At 34.0% G+C, this 20,632-nt stretch overlaps 2 protein-coding genes across 5 annotated transcripts in view; one reads left to right on the plus strand and one right to left on the minus strand.

Moving 5' to 3' along the window:
* The window catches only part of LOC108193242 (ATP synthase subunit gamma, mitochondrial), a 72,764-nt gene that overhangs the window by 720 nt on the left and 51,412 nt on the right, over positions 1–20,632 (minus strand). For 2 of the 4 annotated variants that reach the window (XR_001801122.2, XM_064081215.1), the window contains exons 1-8: positions 2,977–3,150; positions 2,324–2,367; positions 2,001–2,153; positions 1,433–1,546; positions 1,225–1,352; positions 595–717; positions 395–511; positions 99–220 (exon numbers count right to left, since the gene is read on the minus strand). Coding sequence is in view for 2 of the 4 variants with exons in the window: in XM_064081215.1 (XP_063937285.1) it covers positions 99–220; positions 395–511; positions 595–717; positions 1,225–1,352; positions 1,433–1,546; positions 2,001–2,153; positions 2,324–2,367; positions 2,977–3,065 (890 nt within the window). In the remaining 2 variants the exon portion in view is untranslated. Of the gene's footprint in view, positions 1–98; positions 221–394; positions 512–594; positions 718–1,224; positions 1,353–1,432; positions 1,547–2,000; positions 2,154–2,323; positions 2,368–2,976; positions 3,162–20,632 lie in introns of those variants that run through there. The other 2 variants (XR_010285580.1, XM_017359822.2) reach the window with 2 other exon arrangements.
* LOC108196045 (uncharacterized) lies at positions 5,182–20,531 on the plus strand. The gene is made up of 24 exons (XM_017363115.2): positions 5,182–5,536; positions 7,384–7,464; positions 7,570–7,669; positions 7,764–7,848; positions 7,969–8,018; positions 9,594–9,673; positions 10,862–10,921; positions 12,412–12,511; positions 12,617–12,694; positions 13,177–13,241; positions 13,448–13,516; positions 13,608–13,685; positions 13,757–13,852; positions 14,732–14,802; positions 14,984–15,061; positions 15,171–15,264; positions 16,511–16,606; positions 17,811–18,013; positions 18,118–18,232; positions 18,644–18,775; positions 18,864–18,971; positions 19,046–19,155; positions 19,250–19,363; positions 19,445–20,531. The coding sequence occupies exons 1-24, from the start codon at positions 5,492–5,494 to the stop codon at positions 19,989–19,991; spliced, it is 2,655 nt and encodes an 884-aa protein (XP_017218604.1). The 5' UTR covers positions 5,182–5,491; the 3' UTR covers positions 19,992–20,531.

Here is a 20,632-nt window from a genome sequence, read left to right on the forward strand (position 1 = left end):
TAAAAAAACAGCAAAAAATAGTGTGTATCAGAGAAGGGCTTGCACAGAAAATTAAGGTATACTACTTCTGCACAAAATATACAGATAATGGATGATACCTGTTGTAGGTAAGAGTGAGACGATCAAGCATCTCCCCAGCATTCCTGCTGGAACTATCCATTGCAGACATTCTAGCTCCTTGCTCACTACAGGCGTTCTCCAGAACCGCATTAAACATAACCTGTGGAGAAGATTTAAGATATTTCTCAAGAAACTTGAATATAATACCACTTACGATGTTCCTCCTGCTAGTAGCTATACTTTTTACATTCCGAATTAAATAAAAATTCTAGTGTGTCTACAGCAACAAGAAAAGGTTTATAGTCTTTAAGAATGATAAAAATAAAGGACCTACACAAGAAAATTGAAACTCAGTCAGATTTTGGAGAATTTCAGACTTTGTCTCGCCACCTTCAACTTCATATAAATCCAGATCACCAAGCTTGCCAGCTTCAGATTCTCTTTCTACAATCTACATGAACATATAGAGAAGTTGGAGTATAACTGCTACAGGTATAAGGGACAAGGGAAGATTACAAAGCAATAGAGATTTACCTCTGGAGAAAATATAGTTGCAGTCGTGGGCAAAAATGAGACAACCGACTGGAACTTGTTGAATACAATCCTCAATGCATCATATTCAACATTCTTTAGGATTTCATCAGCAAGTGCAGAAACCTGATTAAATATCAATGATTTAATGAGTGACGACAGACAGAGGGCAACAAAAGGGGTCAGTGACTATAAGAATGTGTCCAAAAAAATTTTGCGCCAGAGTTTTATAACTTTGCCAAATGTTTGTTGACTAGTTTATATATAGTCTATACTCTATAAAGAACCTTGAAAAAAGACAGTGTGCCAAATGAAACAAACTCTCAGCTCAACCCGATAAGAAGAGGCATACTTAAAGGAAAATACACAGGTCTGCTAATTGGTCTATGAATCCTGCTTTATGTTTCCATATCCATAATAATACAGACTTCAAAACAGTGTAATATCAAGCATTTTTAGTTTTCAAACAATTCAGGCCTACTAACTTTATTATAAGAATCAGAAATACCATTATTACTATCAGAAATACACTATTCAGTCTTATATGGCCCAAGTACATTCTACATTAAGTTTTAATTAGTCACATTATTTTCTCTCCCAAGTTAAATCTAATGCAGATTTGGACAGGGGTACCTGAGTATAATTAAGGAAGTTCTTCTGCAGCTCTGTCATTGTCAGATCGATGTGTTGTTTGGAGTCTCTTATCAGTTGTGCCTTCGCTTTCTCTCCCAAGACAACATACTTGCTTTCTTTCTCAGCTCCTGTGAAACAAATCAATCAACTTGTGACTTCAATGATAGGCAAAGGTGGATATTACCACCAGTGTGCATCTGATATATACCTGAATTTAACTTGAAGAGAGCCCTGCTAATCTTGACTGATGTGGAGTTGATTCCACCACAAAGACCCTTGTCCGCGGAAACAGTAACAATAACATTCTTCTTGACATCCACACCTAGACAAGAAACAAGAACCATCTGGCTCAATCCAGCAAAAAAAGAATATCTAGCAGCACCATATAATCTTATCACGAACATGAGCAACAAAATCAAGACAAACAGAACCCTAAAATTACATCCTTGATTCGTTGTCCAGTGTCTACGCTAATTTCCCATGCATGCTGCTTCAGCTTTACAGAAGGAAGTGCAGACTTCAAAGCACACAGATTTGTGGAAAAAGAAGTCAACACTTTTCATGTAGATTTTTCAGTCTTGGGAACTACTAGAATCTGTCACTTACGATCATCATGCAGAGCACTTGAAATTTCAAGAGTATCATTGTAGCAAATTGATAAACAATTCGCACACAATGCATCGGGCAACGAAATTTGTAAATATCCAACTAATCTGTTGTATAATTAATTTTGAAGTTGACTATACTGGAAATGAAAATTTTATTAAGAAACATACTGGGTGTGTCACCAAGAAGAGCAGTGAATGGCTGCCACAGACCACGAGAATTTTCAGCCCTCACTTGAATTGCTCGCAGCTTAGAGGCTGCAACCATCTTCATTGCCTTCGTAATTTTCTGAATATTCTTCACACTCTTCATCCGGTTACGAACTGCAGTTAAACAATATAAGTGAGATTAAAGAGTACAGTACATACACTCTTCATTCGGGTACGAACTGCAGTAAAACAATAAACGTCACAGTAAAGAGTACACAGGGACCAGTGAATGTGTTAAGCATAAAAGAAATACGAGAGCAGGTATATAAAGCGACAAGTGTTACCGATTTGAGTTGAAATACTACGAACTCCCAGAGAAACTTGTTCCCTGCATTTTCAAAGAAAATACCCTTAAGACAATAGAACCTCATTCTTCACACACAGGCATATCTTCCATCACTAATAATTACAATACACAAACACAATAATGGTCTGGAACAATATTAAAGGAAGTCGGCAAAACACTGTATATAAATAATGCATATCGACTTACATTACCTTTATTGTGTGCTTTTTAATATATAAGAAATAACCCCTCAAATTTCAAACACATTGCTGTTAGTTTTGGGGAATTCATTACGACAGTTAATGTATGGTATACCAGTAAAAATTCGAAGCTCTCCTACAATTATGTTAACCTCGGCAATAATATTATCATCAAGAGCATTTCCGAATGGCAATACGAAAACAAAAACCAGTAAAATTTAGTATCCTCAAATGAATAGGATGTGAAATGCGGCAGTTCCTAAAATCTTTATCTATAAGCTCAAAATTATGCTCAACAACCTAACAAAATAACATAAATTACTCTAAATATTTTAACATTTCGTCGAATTCAACAAATAAATAATTCAAAAAATGATAATCCACTGTAAATATACATACATATCTACAAAAATGAATCGAATAAAGACTAGAGAGAGAAATGAGATGGTACTGTTCAGATGGGAGCAGGGAAGATCTGAGAAGATTAGGCGAAACGACGACGAATCGCCTTCCTTCACGCCTCAAAGCAGCCATCGCCATCTCTGATTAACAAATTTGAAACCCTAACTTCGATTCGTTACTTTGTGTATTTCAGGAGTAGCGAGAGATGCAGAGACATCACATGAAAGTGAATGTAACCGTTTAATATTAATATTTTTTAATTTTTATTTAAACTATTATATAATTATTATTATTATTATAAATATTAATTATTATTATATTATATATTATATTATTATTATATTATATATTATATATTATATATTCAAACTTATTTTAACTGTGTTAATACATAAAAGGTATAAGTATATAGTTTTTTTTAAATTTAGACACTTTGTGTTGTCTCGAGAATAAAATTAAAAATTAAAAATGATATTACAGATATTTTAAATTTACACAAGATTATGAACACTTTAATTTGCATCACTCAAGAAAAAATAATATCCAATAATTATGTTAATATAAATTTTAATATAATTATAAAATTCATTCAATTAGAAATTATCTGATATATCAACATATTTAGAATAATAATGATTGAATTTTGGCTGAAAATTGTCAAAATTTATTTATACTGAGTTCGGCCTAAAAATTATGAATTAAAAATTATAGTTTTTTTTCGAATTCAGTATATATTTATTTTTGAATGATTATTTTATAAAGTGTAAAATATAATTAACTCCAACCAAAAGAATTTTCAAATAACATAATATTAATTTTTGATGATATAAATTTGGTTAAGAACTTAAGATATATATAACCCATGTTATGTATTTAAAAAATAATAGATGTTGCAAAAAATAAGGGAGAAAGGCTTTATTGAATATATGTCACTCAATATATATACACACATCATTTAATATCAATTAAATAATAATATAAAAATATATGTTGATTTTTGAAAAAAGAAATATTATTATATTATTCGATCAAATCATTGGAAAGAGTGTGGAGTAGTGGATCATTATCAAACCCGCACGGATTTACCGTCTAACACCATTAACTCCTTGTTAATATGATATTGTCCGTTGATTAAACCCGCACGGATTTGCCGTCCAATCTTCCTGTCGGGAAGACTTTTGACACAAGCCTTCAATCTTAGATTTGGAGAGTCTTTCACGTCACACAACTACAGCCCACAATCCCATAATCAACTTTTTAACCATCGGTTCTGGGCGTTGATTAAGCGTGCACGAATTTTTTTTGTCATCTCCTAAGATGTCTCATACAAATGGAGTTATTTGACTACTGGTATTTAAAACAAATATTTTTCATATTTATGATATGGAATCTAGGTTGACAACTCCTCAACTATATACATATACATATGTTGCATGAGTTACAACGCTAATTGTGTGATAGATTTGAAAACTTCTAATACCGTAATCTAAAAAAGACTTTCTTCCTTGAAACATAAAAAAAATGAAAAAACAAAAACATAAAAAATACATTTCTATTACATTAGAATGGATAATATTTTTCAGACACAAACCAAGAAAATTAAAAATAATCGAATGTATCGAATAATTTGATGCGAAAATTCATCCAATATTCGTGTACAACTAACAGGGGTGTATTCGATTGGGATTTTAATGGATTGTTTTTAGTTTATGGATTTTAACGGATTGTACGTGATTTTGATTTTGTGCGGATTCTTAATAAAATGTCGCAGAGTTGATAGGATTTAAGCACAATGTTTCAAAATCCCATTGATTTTGGTGGGATTTTAAAAAAACTTAAAATATACCGAAGAATTCCACAAAATCCATCATTTTATAAAATCCAAAAAAATCCATTAGCATTTGGATACCATCAGATTTTAATGGATTTTAAACAATCTCAATTAACTACCATCGAATTTTAAAGCATAATTTGTAATCCCAATTGAATACCATCAGATTTTGTAGCATAATTTAAAAAGCCCAATTAAATACCTCAAAAATTTAATGGATTTCAAACAATACCAGTTAAATACACTCAGATTCCATGAATGCAAAAAAATGCTTTGAAATCCCAATTGAATACACCCCTCTGAAAATTAAGTTTGCTAAAATTTTCGAAACACTAGTGGTACACAAATTAATTCCCCAAAAACCAATGGCAAAACCGACTTTCACACAACTACACAAGTCACATAATTTATTTCCCGTAAAAAAAAGCTCGAAAGCTCGTTCACAAACACACACACTCCTCCCCTAACAAAAATTCTAGAGAGAGAGAGACACACCCGAAGCTTCACTGCACGAGAGAGATAACACAAATACACAGCGTTGCGTAACGCAAATTCCTAACGTTACGTTGCGATTAGGGTTTCTACATGATCACCTCATCTTAATTACTCTAGTTCCCCCCTCTCTGTTTCTCCGTGTTTCACCTCAAAACCCTAATTTTAGCGATCTCAATTACTCAATTTGGTTGAATTGAAGTGTTAATTGCGTTTCGTACGAGTGGAATTGGGGCTTCTGATGGGCGCACAAGAGAAGTCGCCGTCTTCGACTAGTTCGATGCAGGTTCGGTGCTTCAATCTTGTACTCAATCGTTGATTGTATGTGCGTGTGTTTGTGTTTGATAAATAAGCTGGTTTTAGTTGATTCAGCTTTGTTGCTAGGGTAATTGATGATTGATGTGTTTATGTATGTGTGTGTATAGGTTTATGCTACTATATGTGTTTAAGAAGTGGTTTTCTAGTGGAATGAAGGTTTTGGTGATGTAGTGGCTTGTTGGATGTTTTATTGAATACGTGAATAGGGAAATAAGGAAGTTGGGCGATTTTGGACTGTTTTGATGAGTTTGTGGTTTAAGGAAGTTGCCTTGCGTATACAGTTAGAGCTCCTTTACTTTATTGTGTTTTGAGAATTTACTTTATTGTGTTAGTACTTAGTAGAGATGTTTCTATGAGATTCTGATATTGGCGGGGTTGATGAGATATTTGGGGATATAAAGGTTTTGTTACTTTTCATTAGTTTCTGTGTCGGTTTGTTACTAATTACACATTTGGTAGTTGCGTATATGTGATTTGATTATTGCTGACATTAACTTCATTAAGACTGCGCCGGCTATGTGATTTTATGTATAGCAGTATAGTTTGACTATTCCCCCCCCCCCCCCCCCCCCCCCCCTCCCCCCTCCCCCCTTAAAATTGACACTTTGAATGAACTACTGCATCTCTTGTGTTTTGACCACCGTGCCTTTAGATATTTGATCCTGGAAAAGTGAATATTTTAGTTTTTCTCTGCCACCATGTTATAGTTTTTCTGTGCTAAACACTGATGGTGAAATGCGAAAGGAGCAATAACTATAAATTCCACGTAGTGAATTATTTTTAGTCCTTGTCGAACTTTTTTTAGAATCAACTACATGAAGTAGCATTTAAGAATACCATTATGAATTTCCCCATCAAGGTATTTCTGTTCGTGGGCTCGCTAGTTCTTTTATTTGGCATGTAAATGGTCTAAGATTACTACTGCTAATCTGTGTTGAGCTTAAAATTCAAACAACTGAGTCAAATGGTATGATTAAGCATCTTTTGTTTTAGACCAACACGGTTGTAACAAAAAACGTTTATAACTTTCTGAGACAGCAAGGAAGGTTGATTTGTGAAATGCAAAGTCACTGTGAACACAACTTTAAGTTATAAACTGATGTTGTAGCTAAACTTCTAGAAACAACACATCTATATTTGGGGTTCCGGAAAGCTTTAAACAGCTTGAGGGGGTCACCTTCTTACATAACATTATCTTTTATATGTATGATTGTTTTTTTTATTGAGAAGAATAACTGGCTTATTGCAATGAGCATTTTGAGTTTTATAACCTATTCATATATACACTATCAATTTTAAACTCACTCTGCATCAGACAATATAACGAATATTTCTTATCAAGTTATAGCTTAAACTAAATCGAAAAATGAAAATAAAAACAACATAGAGAAGGTAATGAGAAAAAGCTGATAAAGAAACCAAAGGTTAGAATTCTCTCAAGTATGAAAAAGAAACCAGAGCTGTATAAGCAACGTCCATTGTAATGACCCGTTTATACTTTGCCTGCCAGTTTCTATATAAAGTATGAAGTACTACAAGGTTATAATTCTCTTATCTTTTTATCATTGCTGTGCAAAACTAGCATTATCTTTCCAACAGATATGGGTTATGAAGGGCAGCTTTATGTTATAATTATGATGCATGTTTTCCTCTCAGATGATTTATTATTTTGTTGATGGTGGCAGAACTTTAGGGCAAGTAATTGCATTTTCGCTAGTTTGTTTACTTTTCTGTTGATTATTCAAGTGGAACTATGAGTATAGCTCTCCTTGTGATGGATTAAACGGGCTTGACTATTTTTTGTCTAAAACTCAGCGTGTAAAGTACTATCGCTTGAATGAGGATGGGAAATGGGATGACCAAGGAACTGGGCATGTAACCGTGGATTATCTAGAGGTTCGATCATTTTTACCCTGTCTTAGTGAACCTTAGTAGTTGTATGTTTAAATATTGCAATATAATTAAAGTTAGAGTAATCCTGTTTGCTTACTTCTAAAACAGAGATCAGAAGAGCTGGGTTTATTTGTGGTTGATGAGGATGACATTGAAACATTGCTACTGCACCGTATAAGATCAGAAGACATATACCGGAAGCAAGAAGGTAAGAGTTTCAGCTTCTTAGCAGAGCAAGACAGACACTTTTTCTTATTTTGTTCAAAACAGAGCTAATTGTCTTGCTTAATTTCAATATATAGATACAATAATATCTTGGAGAGATCCTGAGCATTTAACTGAGGTTGCTCTCAGCTTTCAAGAAACTACTGGATGCTCATATATATGGTAAGTAGTGTAATTATATATTCAATTCACCCTTCTTTTGTCAGAACACACTGTACTTTCCTGTTATTCTTTCATGAAAGTCTTAAACACTAGTTACTAACTAGATCTTTGTTTATGTAGGGACCAAATTTGTAGTGTGCAAAGGAGTCTGCAGTTCAGTACTCTTACTAGTAAGTGTATTGCTTCCTTGTCCACAGTAATGTAGGCTTAGCTTAAAAAAGCTGATCTCTTAAATTTTTTAACTTATCGTTAGAAGTTAATATTCCACATACAATTTTATCTGTTTGGATAGTTTTAATGGTAATGTGCAATTTTAATTGAAGAGCTATAAAAATATTTAGAAGTTAATAGTAGTGAAGATAATTGGTCCATTTGGGTTACCTTATTTTTCATAAGCAAGTCACTTATTTCTGAATGAAGTACGCAAATGTGTACTTTTTTCTGAAAATAAGTGACTCTGCAAATAAGTAATGTTAAACACCCGTGAAATATGTTATGCTAACAAATATTATGTAAATGTGAAAATTTTCCCCATAATAAGTCCTTGTGATAAAAATGGCCAGCCAAACATGCCCAATATTATTAATGTTTCTCAAGTAAAGATAGGAGTCTAGAATAAGTATCCTTATCTTAATTTTTAAATTGAAGTTGCAAGTTATTTTTAAGTCATAAATTGAAAGATAACAAATTGAAAAATGACTTCCTATTGACTTGATGAAAGTTACTTGTTAGATAAAAAGTGCATTCCTTATAAGCAACTTATATGGGCTAAACTACATGCAATTTTCAACGTACAAGTCACTTATAAGGCAAGCTAAACTGGCGATGTTCCCGAAAATAATGGAGATTTTAAATGTTCCATAAGAATAATGGCAACTCCTTTGCTGGGATAATTAAATATGGTACATTCTACCTTCTATGTGGCTCATCTTGCATAGGGTTTTAACTTTTAAGTATATTGTAAATATCAAAGATCTTGAAATGGAGGTCCGAATTGTGTTGCCCTTTTTTTTATTCGGAAAAGCAGATAATGTTTCTAATCATTTTAGGACATATTATATAACATAGATGGAAGAGATTTATGAGAGGTACATTTTTCATTTCATAAATTTTATAATCGATAGATTATATTTTAGATAGACATTGATATTACTCACATTATCTTTGCACAATTAATGATGCTGATTAATTTGTAGGGTGATGAGAATGTTCACATCAGAAATTTCTTTAAAATTGTGTTCAACAGGTTGGATAGTTTTTATTTATCAAAATATGAGTTCTTATTTTTTCATAGTTGCCACTATAACAGCCTGCTAATTACCTCAGAGGTGTCTGTACTGAAAAATAGGCGTCGAAGGTCCCAAACGTCGGTGAGAGCTTAGTAGTTAAACTTTCCTGGTTAAGACTCTTTCCTAGTTTGCTATGCTGGTAAAACTTGAAAGCCTGCCGTAAACTATGCCTTATGTTTATATTATAGATAAAAACAAATGAACTGATTCGTGATTGACTTGTATTACATGTTAAATCGGTAAAAGGAGCCTGCCTCAAAATACCCTAGTAGGGCACAAGTTTTGTTCAGGTAGGAAAAAACAAAACTCTACCAATTAAAAATGTGATGTCCTCTCGTGCAGAAGTTTCGGCCTTTAGTAAATTGGTGGAATTGGTGGAATACATAATATGATATAAAAGATTTCATCATTTCGGGAAGTAAAAAAGGCTAATACCTTGTTGCTGATATTTTTCAGACGAGACATATCATACTATCCACAGTGAACTCAAGGATCTACCTCCAGTTGAGCTGTCTACGCTCCCTTCGATACTCAAGGTTCATACTAATGCTCGTTTGGAATTTATTATATAGTGCTACACTTTTGCATGCTAGACTGGCACACATTTTTTAATAGTGTCCTCGCCTCCTTTTATGAACATTGAAGCTGTCTATCATCTTGTAGATAGTAAATTGATGTAGCTCTGTTTTCCTTATGTTAGAAGAATGTTTGTACCAACTATTTATTTATTACTTGTATTTTCTTTTTATTTGAAACTTTATACTCCCTCCGTCCCTCTCATTTCTTTACAGTTACTATTTTGGGATGTCCCTCTCATTTCTTTACGTTACCATAAATAGTAAGTTTTTTCATCATTACACCCACTATCTTCTCCCACTATCTCATATTTAACAATAAAAACTACTATTACACCCACTACTTTCCTCCACTATCTCAAATCTATAATTAAATATTGATGGGTCCCACCACTTTACTCACTTTTCACCTAACTTTACTCATTTTTCATACATTATCTTGGTCTCCGTGTCCCCCTCCAATGTAAACAATTGAGGGGGACGGAGGGAGTAATAAGGTTTAACTAGTTTGAATAATAAACTATAATTTATCTTGATAATTGTGTAGAAGTATTTTCCCAGATGGAAGGAGTATTTATAGTTTAATATTATCTATAGCAAAAGAATATAGTCCGTTGTACATGTCCTTGAGAATAAGTATCAATGAGGTGGTCACTATGTCAGCTTGTCTTTGACCGTCAGGGTTGGAATTAGATATGGAGTTTGGATAGTGCGAGTACTCCCTTACATTCAAAGGGCCATTGATAGTATTTCTTAGTAGGCTATGTCTTTTCCAATAGTATTAGCTTGATGATTAATCTTGTCCTCTTTAATTGATTGAGTGGAGTAGTTTATTTGTAAGCCCCCCTCACTACTAGAACTTCGACTGGTACTCATTTACTAGTAGCGACATATCCATGTATTTTTACATTGCCCAGTGTATAATTATTGTTTTCAAAGTAATTTAGTATACAATTTAGTGCTTATAATGGTAGATAAACTCGGGCAGAATTAAGGATTGCAGTTGTTTCTGGATTTCTAAAAGAGAAAGTAGTTCTTTTTGGGATTTAGTGAAAATTTGTAATTTTCTTTTTGCGGGCAAAGAAATGCATGTCTTTAATGATGACATGTCTCAATTGTTTATTATTATATCAATTTTATACGTTGCAGGCTGTGGTTGAGAGCAGCAACGCTGACCAGTGCCGTGTAGTGGAACTCATATCACATGACGTAAGATATTCTGATCTTTATCATTTCATGTGGATCAAAATTTTCTTTTTAATTTAATTATTATTGTTTTCTGGTCATCCAGGAATACCCCAGTTGAAGAATAGACCCTTATCTAGATATGACCATATTTTGTTTTATATGATTATTTTACCATGTAAAACATTATATTAATATGGGAGGGTATTGGGTTTATAAAAACCATGTTAGCATCCCAGTATAGCTCCAGAGTATACTTGGTTTGTGCTGGATTGTAAGTTAGAGTTTGTTAAAATAGTGGCTTGTACGTGAGATCAGTGATGTGATCTTATTGCAATTTTCATGTATCTTGCTAAACTTGTTATATAGTAATAAAGAACAAGTAGTTTATTTATTTTTTAATTTCAATCGCTCAACTGTCCTGTATTCAAGGTTATTATGGCGCTGCTGCATTGGTAGTGGATATTTTTTGGACTATACTTCCGTATGTGGGCCCATGGTCCTTGTCATGCACGAGATGCTTACATTTAAAGTTTGATTATAAATAAATATGTGTATCTATATAATCACTTTTACTATGATATATATTACAGTAAGTTCTGAATTTTTGGAAGGCAATAAATGTTCTATGGATCATTGTTCGGTAATTGAATGTAAATACTGAATAGTATTTATATCAAGTATATGCTACTATATAATCCAGATTGTTTGTGGAAGAGGACTTTATATGATGATAGAATATATATTATTCAAATATGATATTTGTTCTCAGATTATAAAAACTAAGCAAGAAGTACACAATTGTGCAAATTGCATATTTTTATAATATATCTATCAATTTATTTGTGACGTATAAAACATTTTATATGTAGGCTCTATAATATATATGTAATTAGGTATCCATTGATAAGTAGTGAAGAGTTTAACCATGAATAATCTTTTAACCAGCCAAATTATATATGTTGTTGTATATAATCCAAATTCACTTATGTTCATTTAGCAAAAAAAAATTCACTTATGTTCACACTGGCACCAGTTTCTTTCTAAGGCCACAGTGTGGCAATGCCATAATAAACATGCCTGTAAAATTGCTATACCTTTTAGTATGTGTTTTTATTCGAATTTTTTTGGCACATAGTTAAGTGTCAAAAGTTAGAAGTAAACACAAGTATTATCCTATCTACCTATTTACCTTACAAATGGACTATCGGTATTAGACTGACTAAAGTATATGACTGTTACTCTTAATTCCAGTTTTTCAGTCTGACCGTATCAGTACACATGGAATTATTAAATATTTTATATTTCCGTAACCTCATTATCTAAATACCCAACTAAATCATTAAATTAAGTAGGTATTTAGTCATATGATGGTTATATTGAAAGTCAAGCATTAATAAATAATGATCTCAGCAGGTCGTTCTGTTCTCTTACCGGTTGTATCCCCACCTTCCCCTCTGTTGTCACTTGTTATTTATGACTCGAGTGTTTCTAAGCAATTACTATTTATGCAGCAAGATTTTTTCCGCAAGCTAATGGACCTGTTCAGGATCTGTGAAGATTTAGAAGATATTGATGGTCTTCATTTGATATTCAAGATAGTCAAAGGAATCGGTTTGTATCCACTTATTCTTGATTCTTTTCATGTTTCATGCATATACAGATACATCTCCACAGAGACCACAGACATGCAGGTTAACTTATTGCAATTATTTGCAGTTTTACTAAATTCTGCCCAGATATTTGAGAGAATATTCGGAGAGGAGTTGATCATGGACATCTGTGGATGCCTTGAATGTAAGTTTTTCTTTGCTGGGCATAGAAAATGTATCTTCAACAATTTTTGGTCATGATCAGACTATATATGCAGAAAATTTATATTGAAAGTCAAATAAATCTTCACGCATTTTCTGAAGTGTTGGCAAATATTTTGGTTTGATTTATTGGTAAAATTGCTTCTGTGTGTTTAGGAGTCCACGGGTCAGCAACCATTTGTAATGCCTAATCTCACAGGCCTATTGGATCCTATAATGCTCAACAACATGTGTTGACCTATAATAGCTACTTTGATACATACTAGTTTTAGACTTGTGCTTATTAAAGCATTTAAACTAAAACAATCAAAATTTTTGTGGGATGTTACAGGAAATATGAGCATAATCTTTGTGACTTCCCAATTACTGTTATCTTTTTGTAGCATACTATAATTTCAAGTTTTTGGTTGTATTTAAGCTTATTTTTGTTTCTAAACAGTAGTCTGTATTGATTGTGATCTGCAGATGACCCTGAGTTGCCTCATGTCCATCATCGTATTTTTCTTAAAGAGCATGTGGTATTCAAGGAGGTACATGCTTGATGCCCCTTTTCTTTTGTCCTGTTGATCGTGTGTGTGTGTGTCTGTGCTCGTGCGGGCATAAGTGGCCAGGGAAGCAACTACATGGCTTAATTTAGCCGTTAATTGTGAAGGATACTAGGGGAGCAAGTGTGGAACATGGTAATCATTATGTGTAGTATTAACAATGTTTAGTCTTGCTGTGTGCATGTGTTTAGGCTATACCTATTAAGGATCCCCAGGTCTTGTCAAAGATTCATCAGACGTATAAAATTGGTTACCTAAAGGTGAGGGATATGAACATTTTTATTATTGTTTTATCTTTTACTTTCTACTTTGTCTCTGTGACTAGATTTCACCTTGCAATTTCTCTTTTAGGATGTTGTTCTACCCAAAATTTTAGACGAAGCTACAACTGCAAGCCTAAATTCCATTATTCACTCAAATAATGCATATGTAAGTAAATTATTTATATTTCTAGGCATGGCCTTGGTAATCTTTATCTTGACAATTTTAGTTTTATATAGGTTGTTTCTATGCTGAAAGACGACACTACCTTTATCCAAGAATTATTTGCGAGGATGAAATCTCCTGAAACCCCTGCCGAATCAATGAAGAATCTGGTAAGCGCATGTCTTTCTTTAGTTAATTCAGTGTTTCCCTGGCAGTAAATGTAAATGAAAACGTCAGTTTTTAAATATATGTTTGTATTACAACTTCTCTAGAATGAGCTATATGTTCACGGGCATCGTTAGTTTCCAATAAATTCTACCACCTTGCTATTCTTCCTTAAGAAAGCTCCTGTGCTACTTCAATGCTGCTAGCAGAAACTTTACCTTTGCCTTTGCAGTAGCCAAGTGCAACTTTTTCTACTGTATTTTTGGGTCTTAAACACTGTTGTCATGGTGGTCGACTAGTTGTATTTAGAGGGTCCACTGGAGAGGTCGACTTGCTAATTGTTGAAATGTCGATCTACTGTATATATGTCTGTGTATGAAATTGGAAATAAAAAGATGTTAACTAACATATCTACTTGGTAATTAATATACATATGGGAATATAAGACTTTGGTCTTAAGAAACCACATATTTAAGATACATATAATTATTTTATTATTATTATTATCTTATCAACTAGTCGACAAGTGGGACCTCCATTGACTCGACTTACCGACACGTCAACCGTGGTTTTGAAGTCGCAGGCCTTGTGGCTTTGTGTATATCAATATGTTTTATTTCATATAACATGCAGAAAGTATAGTATTGAATATGGCTGGATGAACAGATGATTGTGTCTTTTCTTATCATGGGGAAGTTGAGAATATAATGTGTGGTTGTACATCTGTAAGTGTTTTGAATAAGTCTACTGCTGTTACATGTTGCTTAAGAATTTGCAATGCAAGAATAAGTTCATTTCTTAAATTAGAACTAGCTTCTTTTACTAATACTGGAATGTCAAGACCAAGTAGACTATATGGATTTTAATTTATCTCATGAAAATAGGTGTTCTTCCTGCATGAGTTTTGTAATCTAAGCAAGAGCCTGCAGATGGTGCACCAACTTCGACTATATAGGTAATAATGCTTTATGTCAGTTTATCTCGTTGATGTAAGATTGCTAATACACGTGTCTTGATCTTCTAGAGATTCTGCTTTCAGCTTACACACACACACAGAGATATTAAATGTACTTATTGCACACTATATATATGCATCATGAATTCGTAACACGTGTGCAATACTTTAATTATTGTAGGGATTTCTTGAACGAAGGAATCATCGACATAATTACTAATATTTTGCAGAGTCAAGACAAAAAGATTATATTAACTGGGTAATGAATATAGTTTTTCTCATTCTTTCTTCTCTGTAATTATATAGTGTCTCTTAATGTCGGTCGCACAAGTACGGCATCCTAATGGTGAGTGATAAAATGGATGCAGGACAGACATCTTCATTCTTTTTTTGAATCAAGATTCAAATCTCACTCGTTCTTTTGTCACTAGGAAGGAAGGGGTCCCTCTTCTTGGACTTCTGGTATGGTTTTTATTGCTGAATTAAGCAATATATGTTTGTATTCCATAATGCCAAATTATTACACTTAGTAGTAGTCTGCCTGTGCCCTGATGTATTCTTGGTCGTAGTTGGATTTTTTGCCCTAACGCTGTTCTATGTAGTCATTTACAGTGAGCAAATCTAGAAATTGTCTGCTAAAGAATTTGATAAGGTCTTACTGGTCAGCTTGATAACCTTGCTGAATAAAGAGTTAGGCGCATATAGCTAAGCTAATAGTATAACTGTTATTCCAGTATACTCTTGAGATAGGTAATGATCTCCTTTAAGCCTTAAGGTGATAGTCATGTCTTGAACTTGTATAATAAATCCAATAAGCAGATAAAAGTACGTAATTGTATCTCTTAAAATTGCCTAGATTATTAAAACAATATAATGTGAAGGCTTGTAAGGATGTATTTTGTATCTTTGGAAAGAAGTGGCTAAAAGAAGGAAAAAAAACTCGAAAGCTTGAAGAAAAAAAAAATACTCGAAAGCTTTAGGTATCACAATGATTATGTGTTCTGCACTGCATCATAGTAAAGTAGATCTGTTGATGATTGGCATTAGTTTCTACACTGTTGCAAAGTCGGGTGTCCTAATGCTACTGACACATCATATTCATTATGTTTAGTTGTAGAAAATAGGATGTAGTGTTATTTATTGTAACTGAATCTAAATTTTTTAATTAAATCATATTTTTCTCTCTTGAATATAGACTGCAATGACACTTAAGATGTCTGCTGCATGGAAATACCATGTCCTCAAGGACTTGTACTTGATATCCCCGGGATCAGTCCTTTTGCTTGTTTAACATGGATTGATGCATGTGAAAAATCTGTTTCTGTTATCTAATATAAACACTGAACGACTTAACAACTTACTGCTTGATATGGTATTTGATCAGTTTCGAATTTTTGAATATTTATACTCATATATATATATATATATTATATACTTATATTATTATTACTATTGCTTATCTGTGGTGGCTTATCTTCATTTTCCGATTAGTTGTATAATTTTAGCTTATAAACTATCTTTTATTTAGAAGAGCAGACAGTAATGCTACGAAATACATGGAGCCCTTTTAAATGCTTGTCAACCACGCTTTACCAAAAGGACAAGAAAGCTGATATACACAGTCTGGACAAAAAATCTAAACTTGGAAATAATCTTTTTTCTACTAACACTAAACCATGAAATTGCATCTATTTTTTCTCCTCTCTAGGTGAAAGGGATGCTTACAGATTTTGGAGATGATATGCATTGTCAGTTTCTCGAAATTCTACGCAGTCTCTTGGATTCATACGCATCAGGATCACAGGTGCCTTCCATACACTCTTTTAGCTATCAAGTGTTAGTAAAAAGTTCTTAAATATATAGGTGCCACTCATTTCCCGCGAACGTTTTGGGAGGTTTCTCGAATTTTAGGAACTAGGGAGTAGGAGACCCTTTTACTGAACATAGATAAGATGCACCGACAATATGGCCAGGATTGCCTGGGTGAAAAACTAATTACCGTATTAGTAAATAGTGGTTTTCTCGAGGCGATTGCTCCTCTGAGTGTCGTTGCTGGAGTCCCCGTCTGAGTATGCTTAAGTTGCCATACAGTGTAAAAGTACCAATTGTTTGTTGGCACGATGAATAAAAATGAATTTTCATTTTCTATCAATGATGAGATTATTTTCGTACCCTTGGTATTTGATCTGGTTCGATAAATGAAAATGATGGCTTTGAGTGCACTAGTTGCCACTTGCCAACAGTATTGTATTGTAAGAGACCCCTTTTCTGTATTTATATTTGTGCATTGATATTAAAGTGGTTGGGATATATCATTTTTCCATTTGTGCGTCAATATTGATATGGTTTTGTTTAGTGAAGTGTAACCCTATAATTTAAAAGAAGTATCCATTCGACACATCTATAATTCATATCCATTTTTTATTGCCTTGTCAATATTGCCGACGCAAAGGTAGCTTGTGTTCTTGAAAACTTTAAGCATTAACTCTGGTAAAATTGTTCCCCTGTCTGTATGCATGTTTAGCCAGAGGCTTTTACATGCATTAGAGTGACCTGCACCGATAAAAATTCTGGTTTGCCACCAGCTAGCCTTTCTATAATTCCAAATGTATCCTCTTGGAGTTGGCTTGGAGAATTCTATTCCCACATGCTTTTGTTATTATATATTTTCTCTCTTTCTTCCCTAGGAGCTACAGAAAACCTGAACGTCTTTGCAAGTTGGTGTGCTGTTTTCAAAGGCTTGAAATAATGCTGTCCAAGGCCTTGAGTTATATAAGTTTGAACGTGTCATGTTAAAACATTAGATATATAAATTTTTAATCTCTGTCTTGCTGCTCTGCTCTGTTCTATTACTATGAGTACCACAAGTTTTGTTGGTTGCACATATCCTGTTAGGCCGTTGCATTGAGTTCTAGTTTCCTGGAAATTTTACTGGGGTTTAGATGTGCCTGTGTGGTAATTGTCACAATTTTTTTTTTGTTTAATCACTGTATCTGATGCTTTTGCAGAGAGATACAATCATCGAGATTTTTTATGAGAAGCATTTGGGTCAACTAATTGATGTGATTACATCGTCATGTCCTCCGAGTAGCTCTGGTCAAACAATTAGCAGATCTGCTGGTGTACAACTTAACAGTGCGAAACCTGAAATACTTCTAAACATCTGTGACCTCCTATGCTTCTGTGTTTCACACCATCCATTTAGAATCAAGTAATCATATGGCTGTTTTTTTTTATAATAAGCTTCTAATTGTAGCACTAAAACTTAAATAGTTAAATGTGATGTTTTAACATTTTTTCCGTTATTGGCCACAGGTGTAACTTCCTACTTAATAATGTCATAGATAAGGTTTTGTTACTTACTCGAAGAAGAGAAAAGTACTTGGTAGTCGCTGCTGTTCGATTTATCCGAATTCTTATCTCTCGCAATGTAAGTACACTTATTTACATGACGTGCATGGTATTCCCTGTCCCTAAATTTTCTAGGCATATGATATGACTCTTTAGTCTTTCATCTATATATATAAGTTCTTTGTATATTGTCCACTTCGACTTCATTTAATTTATCTTGCCAACTTCAATTTCTTTTAATTTATCTTGTCATGGAATTGCTAGTTAGAAACTTATTCAACTTTTACCGAACTTGAGTTGTGCTCCTCCCCCTTTTCGATTAGTCTTCCACAGGCTACTTTTTGTTTTTGTGAAGTGCGTTGTTTGGGTGACAATTCTTATTGTTGCCATTAACTTCATGACTTGTGGTGATGTTTACATGAAAATTACAAGACCCATTGTTGTCTTTTCACGAACTCAAGTTGAGTCAACATATTGTGATATTTTGCAGGATGATCATCTATTTAATCATATTGTGAAGAACAACCTTCTAAAACCAGTTATAGATGTTTTTGTTGATAATGGTAGTCGATACAATTTATTGAACTCTGCTGTGCTGGAGTTTTTCGAACATGTCCGGAGGGTAAGTATAGTCTTAACCCAGTTGAATATAGTACTTTATAAAAGATAGCTGTGCAATTACATATACCTTGGCAAAAATTATTTTGCAGGAAAACTTCAAGATTCTAATCAAGTATATAATTAATTCCTTTTGGAGTCAGTTGGTCAACTTTGCGAACTTTTCCTCAATCCAGTCCTTAAAAGTTAGATATGATCAGGTAATTGTCTTCCTTTTCTTGTTTTTTACTTGTGTTCTTTTGTATAGCCTTTTATTTATAATACCGGTATGTAGTCCCTGGAGAGCTTGGGTGAAAAAGGTTCAAACGATGTGTTGGAACCGAGAAGGCGAATAGATGAACGGGCTCTGGAGAAGGAAGAGGAAGATTACTTTAATGAAGACAGGTATTATGTTTCTTTTATATCCTTTAGAAAAAAATCCTATCCTGGAATTCGACAATCATTGTACCTTAGGGATTAATGATTTAATGGCAAACAGTGATGAGGAAGATTCAGCATCAGCACCGGCACCAGCACCGGCACCAATTTCTCGTGGGAACAGGATCCGTGTTCAACCTCATGTATCAAATGGGTCTGTGCCTAGTTCAGTGAGGTATATTTTTATTTGCGGCTGTACTTATTTCACGCTTATGCAAAATTTTGCTTTATATTTTGTTTAATATTGCTTATGTAGTTCAAGAGTCGGTGGACTTGTTGACTATGATGATGATGAAGACGACGAGGATTACAAACCACCGCCTAGGAAACCATCGGAAGTGACTGATGAAGATGAAGGAATACTGGATCCCCTCAGGTTAAAGCGAAAATCGGACTCCAAGGAGGATATTGAGATGGTTAAAAGGCAACGTGTGAACAGAAATTCGAAGTCAAAAGATGGCGTTTTAGCTGCACTTTGCTCTACGTTGAGTAAGAAAGTAGCCAGTGCTGTACACATTTTGCCCCACTCCCCAAATTCGAGCAACAAGTCGAATGATATTAATAAAGGGGAGAAAGGATCTCTAGTCTGTTCCAGTGACACTCTTAGTTCAGATGTAAGAAAATCAGAAGATCGACAGTCAGATGTCGAGAAACTGGGAAATCATCCAAGCAAGGAGTCACCTTGCCTGCAAAGTTGTGACGAAAGCTTGCACAGTACCCCTGAAAATAGTCATCAGAACGGGGACGACTGCCCTTCAATACCATCAAAACCATCAGCCGAGATGGCTGTTAATGGATCTTGAGCTAATTTAAAGCTTGCGAGTTTAAACCTGTGGTATTTAATCTGGTTATGTGCATCGTGGCTGTGCTACTACTGGTACGACCCTCTGGCAATATTGATCAGTTATTTAAAGCATGGTGATGCATTCTAAGTTCCCACCTGCCCTCAGTGATGATATTGTATAGGGCTTCATTAGATCGGTAAAAAGCAGGATCCGGATTTCTTCGAGTCTGTCATCATTAAGTCATCTGAAGCTTGTAGCTTTATAGCATATGTAAACCTCTGGTAGCAAGACTTCTGAATTTTGTTAATTCTCATTCTCCATGCATAGACAGATAATCTTCGGTTTTACCTGACTGATATGTGATAGTTAAAAGGGCAGGAATACTGCCCGTCAGAGATTTTCCCTTGTTGCAATATCTCTTTTGGTGGCGACCCTTGGTGTAACTAGGTGTTAGGTGAATTGAACTGATTTGAGCTTAAAATTCAGTGATCACTCACTGTAGTCATAAACAATTGTACATTATAAATTAAAAGACAAGTTTAAGCATGTACCGCAAAACAAAGGACCTTAATACCGATACCTTTTTACCTGTTGCATGTCTGTTCCGTATGCGGTTTGCAGGGCTGTTTTTAGTAATTAGAGTCTGTTTTTGCAAGGTA

The sequence above is a fragment of the Daucus carota genome, chromosome 7, assembly GCF_001625215.2.
Source record: "Daucus carota subsp. sativus chromosome 7, DH1 v3.0, whole genome shotgun sequence".
NCBI lineage: Eukaryota > Viridiplantae > Streptophyta > Magnoliopsida > Apiales > Apiaceae > Daucus > Daucus carota.